The sequence below is a fragment of the Pteropus medius genome, unplaced genomic scaffold (genome assembly GCF_902729225.1).
Source record: "Pteropus medius unplaced genomic scaffold, Ma_sr-lr_union100, whole genome shotgun sequence".
NCBI lineage: Eukaryota > Metazoa > Chordata > Mammalia > Chiroptera > Pteropodidae > Pteropus > Pteropus medius.
Genome location: NW_024345872.1, coordinates 1,885,553 through 1,907,639, shown reverse-complemented (window position 1 = coordinate 1,907,639; position 22,087 = coordinate 1,885,553). Strand labels below are relative to the sequence as shown.

At 34.5% G+C, this 22,087-nt stretch overlaps 1 protein-coding gene across 1 annotated transcript in view; it reads right to left on the bottom strand.

Annotated features, from left to right (window-relative positions):
• ALG13 (ALG13 UDP-N-acetylglucosaminyltransferase subunit) overlaps nt 1-22,087 on the bottom strand; it is a 64,996-nt gene that overhangs the window by 32,059 nt on the left and 10,850 nt on the right. The window contains 12 exon segments of the mRNA XM_039874773.1: nt 78-142; nt 1,279-1,387; nt 2,375-2,450; nt 4,074-4,236; nt 4,430-4,511; nt 8,380-8,452; nt 9,791-9,837; nt 10,570-10,620; nt 12,643-12,726; nt 13,570-13,773; nt 13,775-13,792; nt 13,794-13,946. Coding sequence (XP_039730707.1) covers nt 78-142; nt 1,279-1,387; nt 2,375-2,450; nt 4,074-4,236; nt 4,430-4,511; nt 8,380-8,452; nt 9,791-9,837; nt 10,570-10,620; nt 12,643-12,726; nt 13,570-13,773; nt 13,775-13,792; nt 13,794-13,946 — 1,125 coding nt within the window.

Below are 22,087 nucleotides of genomic sequence, written 5' to 3'. Positions count from 1 at the left end.
TTGTTAAATTTGTATTAATGATGAAAACTATAATCTTGGACAAACAAAATGCTGATTCTTTAAAAGAAGCAACTAACCTGACACTTGTCTCCCAAATAATACTGTCTCCCAGCATACTCCATGTATTCCGATTTCTGAAGTTCTATTGAGAGAAAATGAAGCATCAAGCTCAACTGAACTGGTTCATTTCTTATTCTACATTATTTAATTTTCTAATTTACTTTTACCTCAGTGTCTTTACAATGTTGCCAGTATAAGCTAAAATATTGGTGGGGTGTGTGTGTGTGGGGGGGAGTCCTAAAGGGCCATTCTATCATTCCTGATGGCTTATTTCTGTGGTCAATTTAAGGAAACCTGCAAGTATAGTTTTGTGCTACAAAACACAAAGTGGAAATTAGGAGCCTGTAATCTTAAAAGTTGGTCAAATGCTTATTATAATAAAATTTAAATGTAACACACCTCAATAAAGAGAAAAAAGTTACACAGCTTCTTCAAAGCAGCTTATTATTTGAAACAACTTACTATGTTCCACTAGGTCTTAACCTCATTCTATAGTGTAAACTATACCTAGGTTCACAAGGTTCAAGGAGTTGAATAAAAAACATTAATGGCTGCTTCTAAGACAGAATTTTAAGGCCTACTTTGATCAACTTTGTTATCTAATAAAAGAAAGGTAAACAATTACCTAGTTCAACAGTTGGCAAACTTTCTCTATTAAGAGCCAGAAAGTAAATGTTTCGAGCTTCATGGGCCATTAGAGACTGTTGCAACTACCCAACTGTCATAAAATTTTATTTATGGACAATATAATTCCACATAATTTTTATTTTTCACATAATATACTGCTCAATGTTTTCTGCCAATCAAAAAATATAAGAACTATCCTTAGCTCACAGACCATATAAAAACAGGTGGCAGGTCAGATTTGGTCCACAGGCCATAGTCTACCAACAACCGACCTAATTATCAATGAGGGCAGTCTTAACCTTTTAAATTTATTTCCAGTTACTACAAGTTTCTGGCACTCTTAGTTATCTAAAAGATGTCTCCACACAACCTTTGCAAAGTTGAAGTCCCTGATAAACATGAGACTCTAAAAGATCCCTCCCACTTCTAAACCTATTTGTTTCCTCCTTTGGATTTAAATCATGTATCAAGGCAAAAAGTACCTGGCTGTTTTTTATAACAGCACATTGAAAACATCTATTAAAAACCATTTGCAAAATTATTTTCCCGGATCTGTCAGGATTCGAAAGTATCCTGCTGATATTTCATTACCTTTTCTGCTGTCCAACCAAACATCAAATTCTACATTACGATAGATTTCTGGATCCAGAGCTTTGAGCACCTTATAAGGGAAGAGCATCTTTGATGGATTTTCTGGAGACTAAAACAAAAATAATCATGCTCAACAAACTCATCATCCTTAGCTTAAATCTTCCTTAAGTTTCTTCTTAAGGGAAAAAAAACACAAAACTGTACATATTCCTCCCTTTCCTTATTTAAATAATAAATGTCACAATAAATTTTACTGTGTATTTTAAAAATCAGGAGATTCAAGAAGCAATATGCAAATAATCTAAAAGGTATTTGGATGGTAGAAGGGAAATATTGTCTAAAGCAGCCAACAACTCATGACATATCTTATATAAATCGACAGACCACAGACCAGGATTAAAGATTCAGTCAGAGCTATTCAACAAGTCTCATCTTGATATGCAAAGAGATGCAAGTGTTTCTATACCCTAAAATCACCTGGAAAAATCTGAAAAGTTTACTTCATTCTGGTCAAAATCTGTTAAAATTTTCAAAGGAATTATGTTTTGCTTCTACTTTCCTAGAATTTCACATTATTCAATACTGTTCCCAAATTACCAGCACTTGGGGCATACAGAAAAGATTGTTGTAATAGTTTTTGCCCTATATTTAGTTAGCCTCAAACTGAAGGTCTGCTTAATTTTAGGCCTATACGGATGGTAAAATTTCTGTTTCTCCATCCAGGATTATTACCTATTTTCTTTGAGTAGAATAGGGATAGGCATTATATTCTTTAATGACAAAAACAAATTTCAGTATCAAAAGATTGATTACAAACTATCTATTGAGTTTGTAATATTATTTTAACTAGAAAACATCAGCTTCTGAAATTTCTCATTTGTCTGCTTTGAAAAAAATCTACAATTCCATAAGAATAAAAATTGAGAGAACATTAAGCACACATTTTACCTTTTCAGATTAAGACTTCTACAAAGGAAATATCAATGCCCTTCCCCACCCGCATATAACTAGAATGGACCATCTGACCTTAACCAGTTTAAGTTATAATGTTACAAACCAAGATTATGAAAAGTCTTTGCCCTAGAAAATGTCAAACCTTTGCTTCTTCTGTTCCTTGATTGCACCCCTCTGGTATAATTTCATCATTGCAGCAAACATCCCACTCTTCCGTCCTAATTGAAAAGATTTAGAACAAAGAGCTTTATTATAAATGCAGAAGCTACGGAAGTCTTAAGTCTATTCTACCATCTAGTGGTAAAGTAGCTCAGTTCTAAAACTGAGGCACTTTTCACCCCAACATTTACATGTATGCTTCCTTTGTATTAAGTATTTGTTATGCTATACTTAACAGATTACCTGCTATACTCAATAACTCCTGTGGGGACACAATATTAAGATGGTCCCTATGATCCCCACCCTCCCAGTGTTCACACCCTATGTGAGTCCCCTTCTAAGTTTGCTTCTAGTATATCATTACATAAGGATGTAGAGCCTGTCTTGGTCTCTCTCCTTTGCTGACTAGAAGGAAGCAAGCAGCCATATCCACCAACCCCATGTGGCAAGGAGCTTAATGCTGCCAAGAACTATGTGAGTGGGAAGGTAGATCCTTCTCCCAAACCTCCAGGTGAGAACTCAATCCTGGCCAACATTCTCACTGCAGTCTTTTGAGATCCTAAGCAAAAGATCCAGCTAAGCTGTGCCCAGATTCTTAATCCACATTAACTGTGGGATATGTGTATTGTTTTGAAGCTGCCAAGTTTGTGGTAATATTGTTACGTAGCAATAGATAATACACCGTCTTCCTAATACTACTGTTTCCTTAAGCCTGAGTCCTTAGACAATCAGTAAAGAATAAACAACTTTTACCAGGATATATGGTTGATGCTCCCTTCATCCCCAGTTAAAAAAAAAAAAAAAGGCAGCACTTCTACTACCAAAAATTTTTTTCACAACATTAAACATCCAAGAAATAGAACTACAAGACGAAAAAGACAAGGTGGGACCTGATTGGCATCAAGTCTATCTGAATTTCCAGATAGAACTAAGAATCAGGAAGAAATATTATCTCAAATACAAAGTTTTTGACTAAAGCTGTTCAATAATAGCTGCTTCCTCAGAGGCTACCATCTACACTCCTAGTAAGTACGAAAGGCAGACACACAAAAGCTCCTAAAGCTCCCCTTAACTTGAGAGACTTTTCTACTAGCTAGATGTGTGCCAAGTAACCACTCTGAACCTCAACTACCATCTACAAAATGAAGGTCTTGATTTAGAATCAGTTTTTTCTCAAAGTGTGGTCAAAGGCCCACCTAAGTCAGAACAGTTAAGTGTACTTGTTTAAAAAGCAAATTCCTGGCCTCATTCTGACCTGAAATTTTGCGAAGATAGGCACAAGAATCTGCCTTTCTAACAAGCACTCTTAAGTAATTCATATACAACAAAAGTTTAAGGATCACAGGATCAAAGTTCTGAAGTCTCTCCTCACAGTAAAATATATATATATATATATATATATATATATATATATATATATATATATATATAAAAAACTGATTCTGACCTGAACTGAACTCCAAAGCCTGAGCATCTCACAATACAACATATTCTTTGGGTAAAATTTGTCTTCTGCCATTAAAAAAATGTATATTCCTACACATACGTGTGTGTGTGTGTGTGAGGTGTGTGCGCGCACGCGCAATTTAAGTCATAAAAGCTTGCCAGTCCCTTCCGCTTTCAAATGCTGATGCACAGAAACATAATGATCATGTAGTTGATGTAAGCTTTCCTTTTATTACCTTTCCTGAGTTGAACTCTTATAGTCAACACGGGTATCCTCACTGCCAGTGATAGCATTGTTTCTGTTCTTCTTGGAACCACTTCGAAACAATTCAACTGCAGCTTTCAACTCTTCTTCATCCACAACAAACACATCTTTATAGAGAATTTCATACAACACAGCTAAAGAAAAAAATGGTCAAAACTCCAACTGTCAAAATAAGGTATTTTTTTTATAACAATGTGAAAATAGCCATAACCCAGTATATGATTCAATAGGTACCAACAAAGTTTTAAAAGAGGTATTTATGGCAGGTCTTTCAATTTGAAGACTGGCAACAAATCACACCGAAACATTTATAAAGCCTTCACATACCCTGACAAACAGCTGCACTTGACTGAAATTGTTTTGAGTACACTGAATCATAATGACCATTACTTGAATAGCACAGTAGAATCTGAAGGAAAAAAAAACAGAACAATTACGTGAATGTTACAGATCTTAAAACCATGATATATAAAATTTAGTTGCATATCAGAAATTAATAACTAAAGGAATTTGTTTTTTAAAAAGATTTTAGATTCTACATATAGCTGATATCATACAGTATTTATCTTTCTGACTTATTTCACTTAGCATAATGTGTCAATTTTATCTCAATAAAGCTGAGAAAAAAGTGATTCTTAAAATCTAAATGACTGTAAGAGAAAGTCTAACAGAAGTCAAAAGACCCAGCTTAACTTCTAAAAATGACTGGACACATTAAGGTCAGATGCCCAAATACCCCAAACTCAAGACCATGGGAGGAGGGACTTCAATTTACTCAAAATGTTATCCACTGTACTGAATAGCAATATATCAACATACTATATAGAAGCTAAAAAATGAGTTAATTTCTTAGCTGATTCCTTTATCTCTAGTTTTTTCAAACCACCATTCAAAGGCCATGAATTACATCAGTAAAATGCTCCCTGGCTATATGTGATAAAATTTGTTTAAATGACTGTTCCAAATCCTTTTTAAGTTTTTGTTCAAAAACCCTTGCTGTCTGTAAAGGACGTAATCCATCCCTAGTGATGAAATATATATACTTCATTTTGAAGCCATCTCTGGTATCAGCAACATTGGGTACCAAAGATGATTCTCTATGAGCTATGGAAGGATGCTGCCACAGAGCTTCCTTGGCAGAAAATTATCCTCTAAACACCCTTTTTTCCTATCTTCCTACACTACCCTGGGCTAACTTCTACCAATAATCAAGTTCTCTGATACCAGGTCTATTTTTCTACTGTACCTTTTTTTTGAAATCACAATTTCAACTAAAACAGTATAATCCATTTCAAAGTATTGAGGCCAAGTGTCAAGCTAAGGTTTACTCACTGAAAAATTTAAGTTAAGAAGTTTTACCCACTCCAAGGGGTACCTGCATTTCGGGCATTTATTAATCCCAAAGAACAGTGAGTGGATTTTGAACAGGGAAGCCCTTGTACTTTAAACTAGAACTGGTAACTCCAACTAAGAAAGGTTGATAACTGAAGGAAGTTGTTAATAACTAAAGGAACCCAGCTAACCAGAACTGAATAATAAATAAGAAAATAGAGTTGACCATACAATTTCTTTATACAAGTGGCAAGAAGTTCTGTTTTGACTGGAAGAGGCAAAACTAGGCATGATGGCTTTTATATTCCTGGTAGCATCCCAATGTAAAATAATAATTCTTGCATATATTGTGGGTGCTGTGTTTGTTGGGGCTGTGCAAATGGGATGTAATGGCAGTAAACTGGTGAAAAAATAAGGTAGGTCTATATTATTGATGAGGATAGATATCTAAAAAGAACAAGTAACAGATTAAGTATGAATGAGCCCATCTACATTAAAATAATAAATGCAAAGAAAATGAAACAGAAGGATAGCCACTATGAAGCACCTGATATTAAAAGACATGAATAGAGACTTGAGTATTCTTTCTAGATAGAGGAAACGGGCTGAGTCAAGATGGCTAGCTTCCAGAAGCATTTACTCTGACAATAAGTAACTGTAAAATGTGGAGTTAAGTCAACATAGAAGGTGAAAAAGTACCAAGGTGAACACTGGGCACTTATTTCTTTGAAAATGTGCTCTAAAATATATTTTATGGAAGGCTCATTAATATCGTTCACAGCTTTAAATAGCTATTTTTGAAAACAAACAATTGAAATGTAAATCTTAAGACTTTATGAAATGAGATGCAGCAACTAAGTTTTAAGCAAAGCAAGGTGTCACACAGAAGTATCCTGCTGCCACCTTGCTTTTCCATACTTGAATTTCAATACTCACTTTATGTATTCCCAAACCTGACATATATAACACTATCCTGTGCATGCAAATACCCAATTGCTAATAAGTATGTATTAGCTCTGTATACTTATATGTGATATTTATACATGATATTCTCATGGTTGCACACTCAAAATGTCTTTTTTTTTGTATTCTCATGGTTCCTAATCAGTGATGTTTTCCCATTTATTAGCTCAGTATCTCTCAGATACACAAGACACATTTGAAAATGGAGCTGTATAATTTGTAGGAACTAGGAGGTGAGTATATGAATGTTCGCTATACACATCTTTTACCATTTTTCTTTATGAAAATTTTAAGAATAAAATGGGGAAAAAACTGAACTGCAGGTTCAAAAAGTCCTGGTAAAGATCAAAATGAAATGTCTAAATCTCAACTCAGGCAAAGCTGCATACAATTGGTAAAGCAAAAGCTAATATTCCTCCCTCTTCCTCAAACAATTCCATTATACCTTTAAAAACTTTTGAGTGTTTAGGAGCAACTGAACTGATATGGATGCTGACTGTAAAATTCTTTCAGCATTTTGGTATGTTTGAAAATTTTCACAATAAAATACTGAGGAAAAGCTTCAACTATTCTGTACAATAAAAAGCCAAATTCTCGGTATGGCCTACTACACACCGCTCATTGTGTAACTCTAGCCTATCTTTTCCGCACTGCCCTCCCCCGCACCCAACTAACTTAAGTCCCAAAGGGTCTCTAGCTTCCAGGCTTTTGCCTATTATAGTGTTTCCTCTGAGCAGAATGCCCTTCATACTTGTTGGACTCATCGTTTGATATTCCACTTAAACGTGACTACCACCATGAAATTTTCTAAATCCCCTCAAAGAGTTGAGTGAAGGGCTTTTTCTTCCAAGCTCTTTGCACATACTTCTATTATAAAATTTATCACTTAGCTGTAATTAACTACTTACATGTTTGTCTTCATAGCCCCTTGAGCCCTTAGAGGGCAAGGATTTTGTTGCATCCTTTTTGGTATCCCCAAAGTCCAGTAAAGTGCCTGGTACATTACAGGTGCTTAATGTTTGCTTAACAAATTAGATGATAGTACCATTGGTAAAACAATTGATGTGCCCCAATTTATACTTTTCTAAGTTATCTCTTGCATCCTACTTGGTCTTCTCTATTCCTAATGCCACTTGCCTAGTTTAGGTCTTTTGTCTAGATTACTCTAACAGCCTAACAGTGCTCCTCCAGTGTCGTCTTGTTTTACCATCGTAGAAATGTTGCTTGAATTATCCTCCAGTGTGAAACAAAATTTACTAAAGTCAAATATTGTGGAGTCTATGTTCACCAATCAAATAATCAGGATAAAAGGCTTTTCTTAAAACTTTTTGGAAGAAAAAGTGTATGCTGAAGAACAATTTGTTTACCTGCCAGGAGTTCTCAACCTCCTACTATTTTCCATGCACCTTACCAGGCAGTAGTAGCACAGTGTTCCTGCCCTCAAGAAACATTCAGACTAATTGAGAGAAACAGACATGAAAACAAACACAATGTGATAAATGCTATAAGTACTTGTGTGAAGGTAGGGGAACACCAAAGAAAGAAATAACTCCATGGGAGTTGGGAAAATTTCAAAGGAATTGACACATTTAAGATAGAAAGGAAAGAAAAAAAAAATATGAAAGCCGGACTATCTGGAAGCCTGGTATACTAAGGTTGGAGGAAAATGAAGGTAGAAAGGGTTCAGACCCTAGGGCACTGAATGACTAGTTTCAGAGTTTAAACCTTATCTTCTAGTAAATGAGGAGCCAATTAGGGTTTTCAATTACAGAGGAGTGACAGGACCAAGTCTGTTCAGAAGGGTAGCTAACAACACTGATGATGACTGGAGAGGAAAATACTGGTGTCAGAAAAGCTTGGCATTTAGACTGTGCTTATTTTTCATTAATTATTTTAAAAAGATGATTTCTTAATATCCTGGTAAACCAGCAGCATCATTAAATTTCTTTTATTAGCAAACATTTATTCACTCATCTTCTTACCTTGTCTTTATAGCCATTATCTGTGACACAAGTTGGAGGCTTTCCAGGATAGCGATAAAGAACGAAATCCCGACTACGTGAGTAGAAGAGTGGGTGAGAACAATTTAGTATAGGCAAGATAGTCATAAGTATTTGTGCTTTTAAACTGCTGACCTTATACATGTAAAATAATCCAAATATTTGAAGCTAGATAATGTTAATTTTAGGTAGACAAGCTAACTGCCCTTAAAGTCCTATGGATTTTTTCAAATGTACATTAATTTAGGGGAAAAGGGAGTAAAGTAGATTACCAATTGTATTTAAAGCAAGGGCTGGCAATTTTTTCTTGGTTAAAAAACAAATAATAAACATTTCAGCTTTCGCAGGCCACATGCTTTATTCAACTTTGACTTTGTGGTATGAAAGCAGCCACAGACAATGCATAAACGAATGTACCTATGTGCCAATAAAACTTTATTTATAGACACTGAAATTTGAATTACATATAATTTTCACATGCCATGAAACATCCTTCTTTTGATCTTTTAACCATTTAAAAACTTTTAAAAACCATTCGTAGCTTAAGGGTCATACAAAAACAGACAGCGGGCCAATTTAAAGCTAGCCTCTGATTTAAAAGCAACATGCCCAATGCCTCCTCTATACTACCTCTTGCTGGATTTAGTGAGAAAAGAGCAGACTGACTGAAAGACACTAACTTCCTTGATCAAGTCCCAACAAGAAAGTTCTGATTCTACCAAGGTATATATGCCATCTCACCCTCCTCAGAATTGTGTACTGCATCTTACAGAGAACCTTGTTCTCAAATGAACAAGATTCCCACTTGCATCTAACCTATATTATACAGCTGTTTTTCAAAACCCTACAGCTTTCATAAATGCTACTTTTGTAGTTTTAACGACCAAAACACAACTTCCAAAGCATTAGAGCAGTGTTACTCAAATTTTCCATTATTGCTTCCCTGAAAAGCCTCTTTAGATGTCTTAATTTCCTTATGAAATTGTAATACCACAGATATACTATATATCTGTATATATATTGTGACCCTTTGAAGGACCACAAACCATTGTAATAGCTAATATTTTTTGTCCTCAAGAACCGATTTCTACGCTCTTGGAAGCAATCCTGCCCCGTTAGGATGCATGCAAGAGAGGCACAAAAGTTAAACAAAATTCTAAGATATTCTGATTTTCTACAGGAATAACATCAGCAATCTCTTAAAGTCCTTTATTCTTCCATTCAAACAGAAATGCTAGAGGTTCTCCACCTAAAAATTACACCAACTGACTTAGCTTAGATCTCTTCATTCTACACATCAGTACATCACATCTCAAATTTTCCCAGTCTTAAAGGGACTTTAATAGAAACCATGTGCGCACACACTTTAAAAAAAAAAAAGAGTTCAACTTACTTGTAAATTAGAGAAAGAGCTCTTATTTCCAGCTGGCCAGCACTTTCCTAAACACAAATAGTGCATAAAGGTTTTTTTAAAACATTGTGTACCTAAGAAGGTACAAGTTTTTACAAGTTTAATTGTTTTTTTAGATGCTTAGCACTGTTTTAGATGAATTTATAGAACACAAATATAATTTGCTTTGAGGCTTGGGATATTGTGATACTCATTAACATAAACTTATTCCGAAAAAAAAAAGGGGGCTCAAAGAGACCTTAGACATTAAATATCAAGGACAGTTAATATGCGAGATTTAAAAGGCACTAAGATGAAAATGGCGTAAAACTATAAAGTAACAGGGTATTTAGTACATGTGTTTTAAGCCCAGAACTATGGAATTAATTTAATCATAAAAACTTTTTAAATGTGTCTATGAATCTTATTCCCACATAAGAGAAAGATAACTACGAACCAGAATTGTTTAATAAAAAAAAAAGACCTCGCAGTAGCATCCATTACTATCCCCTCCCCCATTAAAATGAAAAGGCTTAGGCTTGTCCTGTTCTCAGTGTACTTTCATTGGGTCTACAGATGACAAAATTGTTAAACACATAATTCTCAATATTCAACATAAAACAACTGCCAGCCTCTCAACTTTTGCAAGAACGATTTGATTCAACACAGCTGGCTATTTAAAAAAACAGATTGGCTCTAGCTGAAGCGACACGACTGAGTGATTATTTTTAGGTTATTATCCAAACACTTTGAGAAAATTAAACCCCCATAGTCGATCTTACCTTGGGATTTCCCAACCGTTCCAGGTATTTCTCAAAAGATCCCTCCACATACTTCAAAAATAAAACAAACTTGACTTAACCAAAAATATAGCATTACTGAAATCTGATTATATTTTGCAATATTACCTTCCAATGGGTTTTTGTTCAGGTCAACAATTATGGCATTAACTTACTACTTTGCACAGCACACCTCAAGAAGATTTACACATACACAAAAGTTATGGGTGGAGAAAAACTGGACTATAAAAGTATATCAGGAACTGGTCCTGGCTTATCCACACACACACCAATGCATTTCCTCAAATGCTATACTTATCAGTTTCTTTTGAAATGCCAAAATAAGTAACTTGACAATTTTCATAACTCGATCAAGCCCAAGGATTTCAAATCTGATAAGACATGCATTTACAAAATTAAGGAACTTTAAAGGGAATTTCATAAGGTTCAAAAAAGCCCTGGGCACAAGGAAACTCTTTGGGGTGATGGAAGTATTATATATAAATCTTGATTGCAGTGACAGCTGCATGGCGGTAAATTATTGCCAAACTAAAATACTAAACTTAAAATGGCGAGTTTTACTACATGTAAAATATATCTCAATAAAAATAAATTTGATTAAATTCAGAGATTAGTTCCACACATATATATCACTAAAATTTTTAATTAAATATCACTTTCAATTTTTAATTTTTCTCAATCCTTTTTTAAACAGCTTTTTGAGATATAACTGACATACAATAAACTGCATGTATTTAAAAGGCAAAAACTAAGTTTCGACATATGTATGCACCCATGAAACCATCAGGACAATCATCGATAGTGAACATATCCATCACCCCCACAAGTTTCCTTGTGCTCCCTCATAACTCCACTGATCCCCAAGCAACCACTGATCTGCTTTAGTCACTACAAATTGGTTTGCATTTTCTAGAGTTTTATATAAAGAAAATCATATGGCATGTACTTTTTGGGGGGAATCTGGCTTCTTTCACTCAGCAAAATTATTTTGAGATTCATCCCTACAGTTTTAAATTGTTATACACCTATCTTTGTTACACAAAATGTGGTCTGTAAACAGTAAGCAGCTCTCGGGAGTCTGTTAACAATGCAGAAATCAAGAAATCGTGGGCCCCAGCTCAGACCTACTAAATCAGAATCTGTATTTTAACAAGATCTCCAGGTGATTTGTATACACAAAAATACTTGAGATGCACTGCTTTACACCATGGTCTTGCATCTGAAGTAATTCATATGAACAATCCTTTCCCCAGGTGTGGTAAAGACTGTGATTAACTTCAAGGTAATAAGCTTAAAAGTCAAGAAGCTTTCGCATAGTTTTAAAATTTACTGAAACCTGTTGAGAAAATTAAGAGTAAACCTCCAACAACAAATACCCGTAACATACAATCAGAAGAAAACAAGTACTGGAAGGACTAGGAGTATAATAAAACAAATAACAGCCACATGAAAGGCCACACTTCACATATCAGGCCTTGATAAAACTTCATTAACAAGTATTCAAATCCTTCAACGTACAGAAAGATGCCTTCTAAAAGTTTTTTTTAAAGTCAGTCATTAGTGGCAGCGTTCCAATTACCAGCCTGTCACATGAAAAGATGGATGTTTAGGATTAATTTGTTTCCTTACAATTAAGTTTTACAAGATTCTTCAGATTGACTGGCTAGGATCATTGTGCACAGAATTAAGCCAGAGAAGGAGTTCCCATTTCTACATATTTTAAAATATACATTTAAAAATATTAAGCATAGCCAAACTTTTCATGAATTATGATTAACTGTTCAAGAAAACAGTTGTACAGATAACAAAAAAGTCAAAGTTTAACTTTAGGGTTTTGGTGGGGATTTAGATATGGGAGGGGCAAAGGAAGTGGGGAGAATATAGAATACAAAACAATCTTAATTGTGAGAGGAGGTCCAGAAGTGTGCTAGCTGAAAATTAAATACTTGCTGTGACAGATTACATAATATACTTTTCATATGTAGGTGCTTGAAATTCATTTCCCATCTGCTACATATTCTGACAACTCTCCCTTGATGTATGCAGTCTACTTACAGACTCAAAAGTTTGTTGATTTTCTCTCATATATGAGACACAAGCCTTCCTGATTTCCAAATGATGGACCTGGCTGCAAAACAACTAAAAAGAGAAAGACCAACTCACTGTCAGCAGTCATTTGAAACAGGAGCTTCTGGTTTATTAAATTTATTGGGATATCATTGGTTAATAATAGTTTCAAGTGTACAGTTCAATAACACATCATATGTATATTGAATTATGTGTTCACCACCCAAAGTTAAATATCCTCCCATCACCATATATTTGACCCCCTTTACCCTTATCTACCTCCCCTCTCCCCATCCTCCCCCTGGTAACCACTAAACTTTTTTTTTGTCCACGTCCATGAGTCTATCTTGTTCATTTGTGGCTTTGTTTTATATCCCACATGAGTGAAACAGAAACTTCTAAATTAAGACTATGAACTGGACATTTAAAAGTCCCCCTTATTCAGAACATATATAAGAAATTGGTAAATTAAATCCAATCTTGATATTACTAAAATCTGTTTCCGTCATCTTTAGTGAGATTAGGGAGATATTTCTGTCAAGCTCCCCCTTTTCTAGTCCTTATGGCTACAGTCTGCATATTTTTCCTCAGGCACAAAATTTAGAGGGAGCAGAGGCTGCTTATAAAGGATTAAATACATTTCAAATTTTCTTTAACCCCATTATCTTCTCTTACATTCCAAAGCAGCATTTAGAAAAAAGCTAGCAAAGGCATAATATATTTAGACTAATCAGCAAAGGTATGTACCAAGCTAATAAGTAGCAGCCAAGCCTGGATGTTTATACCAGGAAAGAAAGGGAAAAAAAGGACTTTTTTGTTTTGTTTTGGTGGGCTACAGGGCTCCTAGCTACAGTGCCATGCCACATCACAAAATGAAACCATAATATAAGGAAGACATATTTGCTTTCCTTTTACCTGCTCCGAAATAGCCCGAAAGAGGCAAGAGGCATCCTTGGCAGTCAGCTTTCGAAACAGCCCTAAGCTGCCTAAATATTCATCCATTGTTGCCTCATTCAAAGACTTCTGGCCGGAGTACTTTTTCCATCCTTTATGCATTTTGTGCACGGAGGGTGGAGGTGGAGAGGGGAAGAAAGGAACACTAGTGTACCAAGAAGGAAAAAAGCAGGGTGCAGGTAGAAATGGGTAGCAGTGACAAGGGCTTGCTTATGCAGGTATCCGGAAAGCAGCCCAGAATCTAGGCATGAGAAGGCAGTTGGAGTCAGCGCTGCAGAATCTTGGCACTTCTCAGGAGCAGAAGCAAAGGGCTGGCTTACCCAGAACAAGTTGAGGTCCTGTGAAAAGAAGAGGAAGAGCCGATGCTCCTAGGAATAGAGAACTCGACTTGAGAAGGAGACATGGGAGGGAGAAGGTAACTTGCAGAGCTACCTTGTTGGGGAAGAGTGGGATTAACCCACTCAGCCCAAGACTGAGAGAAGTACGCACAAGCAGCTGAGCTTTGGGACCAAAAGGAAGCTGAGTTTACAGCTTAACTCAGGGCAACTGCTGCACGAGACTGCAATGAGGCCCAGGTGTATATAATGCAGCCTAGCCCACATTACATTGCTTTATTTTCTCTGCCAAATTTTCAACTACAATCTCTGACCAAGTTCCCTGTTCTCTTCATAGTTTTGTAGGGATGAAAGGGGAAAAAATCTGAACCTAATTAACTAGTAAGCTTTTGTATTAAGAATATCTTTAAAAACAAAGAAAGGGGGCACCCTTGATATACAGGAGCAGAGGTCACAGTTCAAGCAAAGTAAAGTGCCAAAGCAGTTATCTGAATATTTCAGGTATGGGGTTTAAATCATCTTCTCATTTAGCTCTCCTAGATAAAAATAACCCTTTGCTAAGATCAAAGAAACTAAATCCATTAGCTATGCTAGAAAGCAGTGATACAATTCTTGACTAACATCTCCAAACTATTGTATAGCATTAACAAAAAATAAAAGCAAAAATTGTTTAAAAAAAATAAAATAAAAATTTAAATTGAAGCAGCATTAAAGGATTATCTTGCCCACAAACTTTCTAATATGCTACATTTAAATCCTGTGGCACAGTATTGGAGGCATTGGACATGAGAGGTGTGTTTCAATGTATTAGGGCACTTTCTGGAAATAACTACTTTTGGATTCTCAGAAAACCAAAGTAAAACGTGATATGGACCAAAGTAAGGTTCAAAGAAAGGACTAGTCATTTGTATTACTTGAGTCCACTGTCAAGTGTCTTGTTTTTATTTAAATGCCAAATCCAGTTCCTTTATTTTTCCTAAATGTTAAAAAAAAAAATAGAGCAAAATCTGGCTTTGGAGAAGTTGTAAAAATCAGCTGCTTTGAAATTTGTTTTTCTTGGTATCTGTGGATCCAGTAGTAATCATGACTGCCCCCTATAGGAAAAGCATCAATAATCAATTTTATAATTGAGGAATGAAATAAAAGCATGGTATCAAAAATAATAAAATCTTGATTTCCTTTAGCATGCCAATTTTAAAATCACCTTAACTAATTTCTTTTTTTAAAGAAACTATAACATTGGGGAAATTACTCCTTTTGCAAAAGTTCTGAAACATGTTTTGGAAAGAGGGATCACCACCTTTCTTTAAGGCCACAAATTCACTGAGAAAAATTAAGGGTTATAATGAAAAAGTTAATTCATTTTTGCCATTTACTTGTAGAGAAAAATACAAACTCTTCATATTTATTGCTACTTAAGTGAAAAACAAGGTATATAAAACTTCAATTAAGACTAATCCAATATGCTTAATCTCAAGGAAGAGAATAAAAGAAGATAAAGAGGGAGAGAATCAGAAAAGAGAACAGGAAACAAAGAGCAGAAAAATTAGAAACAGGAGACAAAAAGAGAGAAAAAGGGAAGTAACACAGAGAAAGCACACAGTAAGAGACCCACACGAATATGGACAATTGATTTTTGACAAAGGTACAAGAGCAGTTCAACAGAGAGAAGATAGTATTTTCAGCAAATGGTGCTGGAACAATTGACATCCATATACAAAAGAAAAAATGATCCCCAACCTATACCTCACATCTTGTACAATAATTAACTCAAAATAGATCAAAGACCTAAACATAGAACTTCAAAACTTTAAGAAGAAAGCATAGGAGAAAATCCTCAAGACCTTGAGTTAGGCAGAGTTCTTAGATATAAGAAAAAAATTAATTGAACTTTATAAAAATTAAAAGTTTTACTCTGCATATGACACTGTTAGAAGAATAAAAATACAAGCCACAGACGGGGAGAAAATATTTGTCTATCATATATCTGACTATAAAAAACTGTACCAAAATAAAGAACTCTCAAAAGTCAACAGTAAAAAAATACAATTAAAAATTGGGCAAAAGATTTAACTACACATTTCACCAAAGATATAGGAATGGTTAGTAAGCACAGAAAAAGATGTTCAACATCTTTAGTCATCAGGAAAATGCAAATTGAACCCACAATGAAACATCACTACATACCTACTAGGATGGCTACTGGCTATATATAATGAACAGGCAATAACAACATGTTAGCAAAAACGTAGAAACTGGAACCTATGTAAAATATGGTGCAAAGGGTATTATTCCAAAAGATAGGATTCCATTTACATGAAATATACCAAAAATTATTGAATTTTACACTTAAAAGTGATGATTAACAGTTTTATTATTCGAAGTGAACATTTCATGGTTTTTAATACATTTAGAGTTGTGTATCCATCACCACGATCAATTTTAGAACATTCTCCTCACCCCAAAATGAAACCCCATACCCACCAACCTCTTATCATCCTATGCCCACCAACTCCACGCAACTTTCTCTGTATTTCCTTATTCATATGTAAATCAGTGTTGATACACCACATAAAGGATAAACTCATCACATCAATCGATGCAGTAAAAAAGCATTTGACTAGATACAGCACCCATTTATGATTAAAACACTTAATATTCTGGACATTTTAAATAAATGAAACTGACAATATATAATGGTCCTTTGTAACTGGCTTTTCTTTTCACTTAGCAGGAAGTTTTCGAGGTTCACCCATGTTGGAGTATCTATGAGTATTTCAATTCTTTGTATAAACTATATTTACCCATTCTTCAGCTGAACATTTGGGTTGTTTCCACTTTTGGATTATAACTAATGCTACATATTCATGTGCAAGTTTTTATTTGGACAATCTATTTACTGGGTAACATCTAGGAATGCAGTTGCTGGATCATATGGTAAACAATGTGCAACCGCTTGAGGAACTGTCAGACTGTATTCCACAGCAGCTGCACCATTTTACATTCTCATCAGGAATGTATGAGGGTTTCCATTTCTCCACATCCTATCAACATTAATCACGTTGAGCATCTTTTGGTCAACATTATTGGTCATCTGTATATCTTTAATGAAATACCACTACAGACATCTTAGAATAATTTTTTTAAAAACTGACAATACCAAGTGTTGTCAAGAACGTGTAACAACTGGAACTCTCATATGCTGCCGGTGCGAACATAAAATAGTACAGCAACTCTAGAAAAATATTTCAAGTTTCTTATAAAGTTAAACACAGAGTTACCATATGGCTCACCAGTCCCATTTCTGAGTATCTCTCCAAGAGAAATGAAAACTTAAGTTCACGCAAAAATATGTACGTGAATGTGTATAGCAGCTTTATTCATAATCATGATTCACCCAAAATTGGAAACAATCCAAACATCCTTCAACTGGTGAATGAACAAACTGTGGTACACCCATACAACAGAATACACCTCAGCAATAAAAAATTATGGAGTATGGATACACGCAAGAATATGTATGAATCTCAAATGTACTGTGCTAAGTGAAACAAAACAGATTCAAAAGGTTACATAGCATATGACTGCATTTATACGACATACTGTAAAGGCAAAAATATAGGAAGGGAAAACATCAGCTGCTGCCAGTAGTTAGGGTTGCAGAGAAGGGTTTACTCTAAAGGGATGGCAACAAATGATGTATGGGGGTGCCAGAAGTGTTCTGTATTTTAATTGTGGTTGTGGTTACTTGATTATGCATTTGTTATAACTTATAGAACTGTACAAGAAAAAATGTTAATTCTGCTATATTTACATTTGAAATAAATAAAACAAAAAAGCAGTAAAAGAGAATCTAGAGTTAAGGAGCTCATTGGACAAGACTGTAGAGAGAAAAACAAGAAAATTAAGAGGATTAACCCAGGAAAGCCAATACCTAACCAACAGGAGGCCCAAAAAGAGATTAAGAAAATAGAGGGGGAGAAATGATGACAACATAAGGAAAATCCTAGCACTGACAGATATGAATATCTATATGTAGATTGAAAGGGTCCATGAAGTAGCCAGAACAATGAAAGCAAAAAAGATATCAGCAATGCACATAACATTTCTGAAGTTGGGAGATGAAGAAAAGATTCTAAAAGCTTTCAGAGAAGAAAAATAGGTCATATGCAAAAGATCACACATATGCATTGCAACCAACTCAACAGAACTATAAGCTAGAAAACAACGAAGTTGAATATTTAACCCATTTCCTGTTTGCCTGGAGATTACTCACCAGCACCTGTGGCTGCAGCATCTATCCCGAGAGATAACTAGCGGATTAGTCCTAACCTTACCCCCAAAGTTTGCCACAAAACATCTCGCTTTATTTTCACATCACTCTAGTATATCCTTAGTCTTTGGAAATAAATGACATGCTATTTATAGCATTCTGATTTTAGTAGTGGCATTTCCATTTACAAAACATAGTAATTCTCAATCACTGAAAATGTCAAATCCTAGAAAACACAGCATTCCTATGCATTCTAGAACAATTGTTAGCAAAGATTCATCTGGTGAATCCAATTTATGTATACATTTGTTACATTAGAATTAGAGACAAGCTCTGTTTATCTGTAAACTCCAAGAACAGTTTTTATATTTTATTTTTACATGGAAAACCAGTCAGATTTGCTTTGGCCTCAAAGAGCGTGTTTACGTAAAATTAAATTAACACTGGCAGCGAGCTGCACTTTTTTTTTTTCTAAATGAGAAATGAGTTAAGAGGAAATTATTGCCGACCTTGAATTCTACATCAACCTATCAATCAGATGAGAGAGGTGTTTTCAAACATGAGAAATTAAAATAATTTAATTTCCTTTCTCAGAAAGCTACTAGAAGATACTTGAAACCAAAACAAAAGTTAAACCACAAAACTCAAAAAAAGTGGGGGGCTGGGCATGCTGAGTCCTGGAAACAGAAGATTCAACACAAGAGCAAAGCAAAAGGAGTTTACAGAATAAGGATGAAGAGGAAATCCCAGGAGGACAAACATTCAGGAGGACTAGAGTAAACAACCAGTTCAGGCCAAAGGACAGAGAACTCCTGCACAGACACTTCAAAAAATAATACTAGAAATTACAGATAACCTAATGTACGTAATAAGAAAGATATATACCTCTGTTGGAGAATTTGAGGATGTTTCCATTGAAAACTGAGCAAATGAAAAATATTAAAATGAACATATAATACATGGCTCAGATGTGTACAATTATTGTACTTAAGTAATCATATATGTCAACACTGAAAATAGATCTTTAAGAACTGATAAAACTAAATGCTTGTTTTTTAAATTTAAATATCTATAGATGTCCTACTGTGGAAGGGAGAGATAAAGCCTCCTCTTTCCCAGTAGGAAGTCTATAGATATTTAATTTTAAAAAACATGTTTGAACACATCACTCATAAAACATAAAATAGTATATGGTCACCTACAGGAAGTAGGATCAGATATGAGGAGTGGGACACAGAACTGCCGTTTCTTGTTATTTCTTGTTATAAGTCTTGCAGAACTAAGTTAATATATTATTTACATGTATTATCCTAATAAAAATTGAAAAAATTTAAAAGGAGGGGGAAAGATTAAGAGGAATAAGAGGTTCAAATTTCCAGGCATAAAACAAATAAATCATGGGGATATAATATACAGCATAGAGAATATAGTAAATAGTATGATAGCATGGTATAGTGTCAGGTGGTTGGACTTAAACATGGTGATCACTTCTTTAGGTATATAAATGTTGACTAGATATGGGGTATATCTGAAAACTAATAACATTGTATGTTAGCTATATTTTAATAAAAAATCTTTTAAAAATTATAGAAAATTATTCGGTAAGCAAGAAACAGCAAAATAAACTGGGACAATAAGAATAATACTGTACCTATAAGGGATCTCTTACTTTACAGATAAAAAAATGAGTTCCAAATAATTATACGATTTGTCCAAGTTTTCACATCAAATCAGTAATAAGACTAGAACTACATATTGTTGCACAATTATGAGGAACTGTACACCAAAGAACAGATATGAACAAAGGCTCAACGGTGCTTAAGTACAAGTTAAATTTCCCAAAATCAGTACAATAGTACTTTTTAAAAGAGCTGTGAGATGATACTAGACTTCAACCTGCATAACAGAAAGCCGTTTCATAGTATTTAACAATCTGTATTTGAAATCGTAATTGGCTGGTTGTTCTTCCATAGCAAACTACTCCAATCCTATACATCTCTAGGACAGTGTTTCTCAAATGAAGGGCTTGATAAAACAAGAATTTGCTCCACACTTAGAGATTCTGATTCAAGTCTGGGGTGGATCCCGAATATTTACATTTCTAACAAGTTCTCAAGTAATGCTGATGCTGCTGGTCCTGGACCACACTTTAAGAACCAGTGATCCAGAACGTGTTCACAAGTTATTAGTGTTTCTAAAGAGTTTCAAGGCCATAATTCCAGGAACACTGCATATTATAATCCTATCTTTAAAGTTTGCAATGCACATTTGCAATATGAAAGGATCTAAAAAATGCCAGTTACCTGCTTAACTTGGACCTGGCCTTTCCCATGAGGGAAAAAGGTCTGGAAAAGCCAGGTCAAAGTAAAGTAGGTAACTTTAGCATTCAAGTTATTAATGGTGTTTGATGCACTATAGCTCCTGCTTTTAAATCGTTTCAAAGTTTGAGAAATGTTGGTCTAGAAATTCTTCTGTGACCCTAAAGATAAGATGTCGGAATAGTTAAATAAGATACTGCATGTCAAGCATATAATAAGTGCTTAAGGACTGATTGCTGTGAGCTGCTACCTGACAAAGCAGTTCACTAAGAAATTATTCTTTGGTCAAAAAAATATACATAAGAACCAGAATAATTTCACCTAAATTCTACTGGAAATAGAACTAAAGTTAAAATATAGATCCCCAGAAGGTTTCTCCAATCCTGATGTAGCTCCTCCCTTCGACACCTAAAAATAAATGGTAAGAAAAATGATTGCCTTAAAGACTTTTTAGGCACTAAAAGTGCTAATCAGTATTCCAGGTACTGACTGGAATGAAACAAATTGAAGAAAATAAAAATAACTTAAATGATGACCTTATTGACATTGTCATGAAACTGACATGCTTTAATTTGAAAATGTGATCTTTTTAATTGCTAGAATTGTCTATTTCTTCTTTCACTGATCAAAAGGAGAAATTCCTTGTAATACAATATACAAATATTATAATTTTAAGATAATTATATTCTAAGATATTTCTAGTATATTAGAATTATATGTATAGATAATTCTAATATTTTAATTCTAACATAGCACTCCATGTTTCAACCAATTAAACGAGGTATGTCTGAATTTTTTTAAAGCATCTATCATCTTCAACATACAAAGTATAGTTGCAAATGTATTTATGACATGGCTTTTGAGTTATTTTGGAGTTTGAGAGGCAATATGGTACCATGAAAATATTATGAACTTGTTTATGCCACTTTCATTTTTCTAGGTCAGTTTCCTCATCTGTAAAGTGAAAGACATGAGCTGCATAACCTCTAAGCTATTTCAGGTATAGTGAACTGTGATTCGACAGTAACAGATTTGCCCTCCCTTCAAGTTAGTCAAATTTGTGATCAACAATAACCATAAAAATAGCTTTCAGGGGAAGTAAACCTATTATCCTTGCAAATTGTGGGGTTGACTAACCAACACAAAAATGAATGATAAATCTTACCTTTCCAAAGGAAATATATAGACCTAGGTTTTTAGATGAAAAGTATTATAACTATGTGTGGTGATATATATTAATTTATTGTGGTAATCATTTTGCAACATATACATACATCAAATCATTATGATGTATACCTTAAACTTATACCGTTATATGTCAACTATACCTAAATAAAACTGGAAAAAATTATGTGTATGTAACAACTTTCTGACAGAACCTGCTAAGACAATATTAAGAAAACTTAATACCAAATAATTTATTTCAATTAATTTTTAGTACCAACTAAGTTGAGGAGCTATTTTGAGGCCAACTGGGGGAAATAGCTCAACTCCATAGAACCACTTTTAAAGTCTTTCATTACTTAAAAATAAGCTTTTTAAAAGATATTTTT